Source organism: Gavialis gangeticus, unplaced genomic scaffold (assembly GCF_001723915.1).
Source record: "Gavialis gangeticus isolate Ggan-Ray unplaced genomic scaffold, GavGan_comp1, whole genome shotgun sequence".
Lineage (NCBI taxonomy): Eukaryota > Metazoa > Chordata > Crocodylia > Gavialidae > Gavialis > Gavialis gangeticus.
The window spans coordinates 31,912,221-31,914,752 of NW_017729026.1; the positions used below are offsets into that span (position 1 = coordinate 31,912,221).

At 44.4% G+C, this 2,532-nt stretch overlaps 1 protein-coding gene across 1 annotated transcript in view; it reads left to right on the top strand.

The window, feature by feature from the left end:
- The window catches only part of ATG5 (autophagy related 5), a 188,285-nt gene that overhangs the window by 151 nt on the left and 185,602 nt on the right, over positions 1 to 2,532 (top strand). The window contains exon 2 of the mRNA XM_019520149.1: positions 846 to 1,010. Within this exon, the coding sequence (XP_019375694.1) occupies positions 903 to 1,010 (108 nt within the window). The 5' untranslated portion in view covers positions 846 to 902. The remainder of the gene's footprint in view (positions 1 to 845; positions 1,011 to 2,532) is intronic.

Consider the following 2,532-nt stretch of genomic DNA (forward strand, 5'->3'; position numbering starts at 1 on the left):
CGGGGGGAGGGGAGGGGTGGGGAACGGCGACCAAGCTGCGGCTGGGGTCGGGAATGGGGTTGAAGGATGGGATGGGATGGGATGGGCACGGGGCCGCCTGCTCTGCTGCTCGGGTTTTTGTTTCCTGCCCTGTGCTCCCCGCCTGCTTTGCTGCTCTCCTTTTTTCACCCCACCCTGCACTCCATGTTTTAGGGGTGTAGTTCGTAGCCGTGTTGGTGTAAGGACATGGGCAGACCAGGTTCTTGGGGTAAATCCACCCTCTTTTTATTAAACCAACTCCACTAGTTGGAAGAATTCTTAGGAAACTTTTGGGCACAAACACCCTTTGTCAGGCTGAGGAAGTGCCCTGCTTTCTCCTCCCGGCCTGCTCTTTGTTCCCCGCCCCGTGCTCCCAGCCTGCGCTGCTTTCTGCTTTCTCTTGTCTTTGCCACTGGTGCTGCCTGTCCCCTCCCCAGTCTGCAGTGCGCTGGTCAGGGAGCCTGCCCATGTCACAAGTGGCATGTGTGCCACAGGCCAGCCCTCCCTGGATGATGTGAATGTTGAAAGTGCTTTATCATTGCCATCACCGTCTTGTTACACATACTGATAGCAAAGCAGACTGTTAACTTTTGCTTAACCTTTTTAAATCAGAGTTCACCTTCCTAATCTTCTGCTTTTCCAGCCCAGTTACAGCTATACATCCAGCTGGCTTTGTTGAGATTAACATATTAGTAATTTAGTAAATATAACTGGGTACCTCTGTTCTTGTTGTTTGGCATTTTGAAAAGGGTCTGGTGTAATTTTTATTTCTTTTGTTTAAAGAAAAATTAATCTTGCTGGTTTTTTTTTTTTTGTGGGTTCAATAGAGGGTAGTTCTGGTTGAAGCAACTTAGTCTACATGTGCTTCAGTATCCACTGGAAGAATGACAGATGACAAAGATGTACTTCGAGATGTGTGGTTTGGACGAATACCGACCTGTTTCACTTTGTATCAAGATGAAATAACTGAAAGGGAAGCTGATCCCTATTATGTAAGTACAATGAAGGTAGATAGGCATTACATCTGTGTGTGCATGCTTGAAATTTCGCTTTGGCATTTTGATACCTCTTGTGGAAATACTGTTTTTAATTCAAGCAAAAGTAGCAACTTTAGTTTAAATGGAAGCCAAATGAAGCTAGGCTCCTTTTTTAATAGCACATGCTCTAGGCTTGACCTGGAAAGGTTTGGATGACATAGGTGTTTGAAATACGTAGTTTCATAGTTGTTAGGGGCTGGGAAGGACCTTGCAGATCATTGTGTCCAGCCCTCCCCTGCAGTTGGGCAGGAAATTCTGCTGGGGTCAGATGACCCCAGCAGGGTGGGTATTGGGACACTTTTTGAAGATCACCAGGGTGGATGACTGTACCACCTCTGTGGGGGAGCCTGTTCCAAACCCTTGGCACTCAACTTATAAAGAAGTTTTTCCGTATGTCCAGTCTGAAGCAATCCTCAATCAGTTTGTGCCCATTGTTTCTTGTCATCCCCTGGGGGGCCTTGGTGAATAGAGACTCCTCCAGGCCCTGGTGCATACCCCTAATATACTTATAGGCTGCCACCAAGTCCCCTCTGAGTCTCCTGTTCTTCAGGCTGAGCAGTTCCAGGTCTTTCAGTCTCTCCTATGTCCTGCTCTCTAGGCTTCTAGAGAATGTGCATGGTTGTCCTTTGGACTCTCTTGAGCTACAAACAAATCACCTCCCAAAATCCTTTCTGACCTTGCTAATGCTCCACCATTATGCCTATTTGTGAAGCTCTTTTAGTGAGACTTCCATTTTCATTTGAGATTCTGTAATTGTCATGTGTCTGTTTGTCCATTGTGTACAATTAATGTGCATAACGTGCATTAGTAAGCCTGCTGGTTTAAATGGGTAAGAACAGTCATATCCAGAAAGTGGTATGTTAGGAGAGAGATTTTCAAGAACAAGGAAATAAGTAATAGTTCTATTCTAATTTTACTCAATTTTGTAAAATGTCTAGGTGAGTGTTTGGGGTATTGGGATGAGGAAAAAAAAAGAGGGAAAGGTAGGAGATTATTTCATTTATAGCCTGAGAGTGCTGCTTGTGGCAATCAGAGTTAATATAGTATGTATCACTTAGAATGCTTTATAGATGATCATTTATAGAGGCTATTTGTTGATTCAGCGAGTTAAGTGTAGGATTTACTTAAACATTTGAAATACAGCAAGTATGTGCAGAAGACAATTTTATAATATGTTTTCATAGTTTCATAATTATTAGGGTCAGAAGGGACCTATTAGATCATCGAGTCCGACGCCCTACCCTGGGCAGGAAAGAGTGCTGGGGTCAGATTACCCCAAGTCAGGTGTCTGTCCAATCTCCTTTTGAATATTACCAAGGAAGGGGATAACAACATCTCCCTTGGAAGCCTATTCCATATTTTGACGACCCTCACTGTAAAGAACTTTTTCCTGATGTCAGCCTGAATTTGCTCTCTGTTGTCCATTGTTTGTAGTTACTCCGACTGTCGCCCTGGTAAACTTTGTATCCCCCGCTTC